The sequence below is a fragment of the Limulus polyphemus genome, unplaced genomic scaffold (assembly GCF_000517525.1).
Source record: "Limulus polyphemus unplaced genomic scaffold, Limulus_polyphemus-2.1.2 Scaffold179, whole genome shotgun sequence".
NCBI classification, from domain to species: domain Eukaryota; kingdom Metazoa; phylum Arthropoda; class Merostomata; order Xiphosura; family Limulidae; genus Limulus; species Limulus polyphemus.
In genome coordinates, this window is record NW_013665789.1 from 875,211 (window position 1) to 878,926 (window position 3,716).

The window sequence follows — 3,716 nt, forward strand, 5'->3', positions numbered from 1 at the left end:
TTTTTAAATGACTCCCAGGATAATATTTTATGACATTTTACCACTTTCATATTTTTTTCTATTTTGAGTAGTGTTTTTCTTGCAATGTGTCTTTTTTTTACATGAGCATTTAACTTATTACTCAGCTTCTATAGTTACGGGTATTGTGTACTTTGTTCTGGGTATTTCACATCAATAAAGTTTCTTTTCAAATTGTTTCTGAAACATTTATTCCCACGTCAAAGTCCTAAAACAGATCCTTTGATTTTTTTGTTCTTGTATTTAACTTATTTACTTAAATAATTGCAGATATCTAAATGAAGAAATGCGTTATCTCTGTGACTTGAAAACGGTGCTTTTTTCACACATCAGGCATAAAAGTTGATAATCATTCTTTAATGTTATGCAAACGTTCTTCACTTTACTTAAGTGTTTAATGAACTACAGCTGGGTGATGGAACTTTAAAATGTGGCTCTGAATTAAATTTGTTCTCTGAGCAAGGCAGAAACTCGATTAAATATCAAACCTATTCTTCAAAGGTTCCAGCAGGAATTATGTAGTGTGAGACTGGTGTACGCGCATCAGTTTGTTTAATTTGTTAATTTCTCGAATCTTTTGTTTAAAATATTTCATATAATGTATAAACATTACAAAAATATACATTTTTAATACTTAATATTTATATCTGCCAATATATAATAACTTAGTTTGAGGATAAAATGTAAAAATTATTAAAAGTTGGACATATTTTCAGTTACTAAAACTTTTAACAATGTGGTAAATATGCATGTTACGCATATATAAGATACACAACTTAATGTAGAAAAAAAAAATATTAAAAGACAAATGTGGTCATTTGTAGAGCTAAGGTTTAAATAACGGGGTGATTAGAACGTTGAAAAAAAGACAATAATTTATATCTAATAGTTCTGAGCTAAGAAATTATTGAGACTTTACAATAATTGTTCAGTCTTTTTAGAACAAACGTACTAATCAAGGTATTATTCTGCAAACGTTTAAAGCTTCAGTTGATATTTAACCTTGGCATCTTTTATTTTATATTCCATTCACGCTATAGTTAAAAATTATTTTAATATTGTTGAAGTACTAGATTTGAGAAGAAATGTTTTGTGTAAGTTGTGCACATAAAACTTAATTCTTAGAGATAAAATTATTAGTGTGTGTATTTTCTTATAGCAAAGCCACACCGGGCTATCTGCTGTGTCTACTGAGGGGAATCGAACCCCTGATTTTAACATTGTAAATCTGAAGAATTGCCGTTGTCCCACCGGGGGACAATATGAATAGTAAAATTTCAAACATAAAATTTTCACTCAGTTTTTCAAATCACTTACCACCGATGCTTACCTTCGTTAATATATCTGCAGATTTCATAATTTTCGCAGGATATATGCTAACTAATACTTCTTCATGAAATAATAACAAAACAAAAAATAAGTAGATATAAATTAAGGCAGTCAAAACTTCTTTTCTATATGAGTTAAGCCTAATATCCAATGGACTAGACATCATTGCTTGTACTACCAAAAAATAACCATAACATGTTACACTTTGAAACACTCTCAAGCTTAAAGCAATAAATAAATTATTTATTTTCAGGCACATTGTGCTACTGTATATTAAAAGTCAAAAATAAAAAAGCAGGTACTTGGTACATTGAAATATAAAGTTTTTATTAGTTGTTTCAAACGACTAGTTTCGGTAACACGGTTACAATCATCAGGGCTTGTGAATACAGTGTAAGTTTAGCCTGATGGTAATTGTGTTACCGAAACCAGTCGGCTAAAACAAATAATAAAGACTTGATCCTTCACTCAACCAAAACACTTCGTTTTCGTATTTTATATATATATATATTTGCTTTTAAGTAAACAGATAATTGGCAGGGACGGCAGCTAGTCATTATCACCCACCGCCAACTATTAGACTACTCTTTTACCAACAAATAGTGGGACTGACCATCACATTATAATGCCCCCGCGGCTGAAAGAGCGAGTATGTTTGGTGAGACGGGGATTCGAACCCGCGACCCACAGATTGCGAGTCGAGCGCCTTAAGTGGATCTATTCTTAATCTGATTAACTCCACTTATTCAGGTTTATTTTATAGCAGCCGAAACATTCCGTGAATTTTCATCTCGTTGGCCACCACTTGATGATGAGGGTGTATTTTTATAGGCATTTGCTACTTTGATGATGAAAAAAATCACAATGTATATTCATACTATTAGAGGGCAAATGACAGTCGACCTTGCATGTTTAACTGCTGGAATGGTGTTGATATTGAAATAAGTTGACGAATATTAAGATTATGATCAAAGAGTTGTATTTAAGTAGGAGCGAAGAAAACAATACAGTTTAGATTAAGATTTAAGGAAGTAAGCCATTTATATGTTTATATATATATATGGGTATATTGTGTATTAGAAATATGAATACACTTTTGCTAGGAGAGAATTTTCCGAAGTGTTTAAATAAAAAGCAACCTGAAGATAAAAATGTGTGCAAAGTAGTATTTATTGAAATTCGGTGTAGAAAACACAACAATAAAATACACATACCTATGTCAGTTATAAAATTATAATCAACAACTGTGATCAGCCATAAATACTAAACTTCATTGCAATTACAGAATAGAATAGATAACACTATCTAAACAAGTATTTCCTTCAAGTTTCGGTGGTAATGATTAGCTGTAGCTGTATAATTAAATATTCATTGTAATTAGATTAGATAACAACACTTATACATCAACAAGTCAATGTAGTAAAAACAAATAAGGTACATCACCCATAAAATAATAATAAAATATTTATAATTTATGAAGAAGGGAGAGAATTAGTTTTCACGGGTCTTTTCAGCAATCTAGAAGTTGTCACACCTTGCTAATTGAGGCTTACCGACTATATCCGTCACCATGGTGATCTTTCGCCAGCTGTAATCCATTAATGTGTTCTGCAATATTTCCAGGAAGATGAGGATAACCATCTTCTGAAACAGGAACTTTAACTAACACGTATCTTGTTCCGCCATGCTTCTTCGCTTCCGGATTAGCTACAGATTGAACTGGAAGAGAAAGAGACTTTGATGATGAAGTAGGGGGCTCCGACTTCAACGGAGAATCAGGTTCAGGGATGATATAAAGCTGAGCATTGAGATCGTAGAAGTTTGTAGCTTGGGAACAAGACACGTTGAACCACCACATGCAGGTGAAGGTTTCCTGGTTAAAGACTGAACCGTTTGGGCACAGAAAACTGGCTTTAAACTCTTCTCCGTAACAGAAGTGAAATGCCTTTATATATATAAAATGTGTACATTATAGCATCAACCAAAAAATTACAAAAGCTATAAGAAGTCAAGTTTAGTATTTTTCTGCAGATCACATCGATTCTTATTTCTTAAGCGTGCAAAGCATAATAACCATAAGTGAATTTACATAATTCTCTATATACTACTAAAACTCTGAGATTGTTTGTTTGTGGGCTTGTGTGTAATTAAATACAGCAAAAACGACGCATAATAGTGCTATATTTTTAATAAAATGAGAATAGAAACAGAATAAAACGAGTTTCGTTAAAATCGGGCCACGGGTTACCGAGTTAACCCCGTTTTTCGGGTCACTTTATGAAAATGTCTATATGCATTTATCTACATTAGATGGCGCCACATATCAATTTATCTATCTATCTATTCGTTTTCCACCTAATAAATCACTT

General features: G+C 32.1%; 1 protein-coding gene across 1 annotated transcript in view; it reads right to left on the reverse strand.

The window, feature by feature from the left end:
- Window positions 1-2,837: 2,837 nt before the first annotated feature.
- LOC106478090 overlaps window positions 2,838-3,716 on the reverse strand; it is a 3,054-nt gene continuing 2,175 nt past the window's right edge. Inside the window, exon 3 of the mRNA XM_022381629.1 lies at window positions 2,838-3,292. Coding sequence (XP_022237337.1) covers window positions 2,897-3,292 — 396 coding nt within the window. The 3' untranslated portion in view covers window positions 2,838-2,896. The remainder of the gene's footprint in view (window positions 3,293-3,716) is intronic.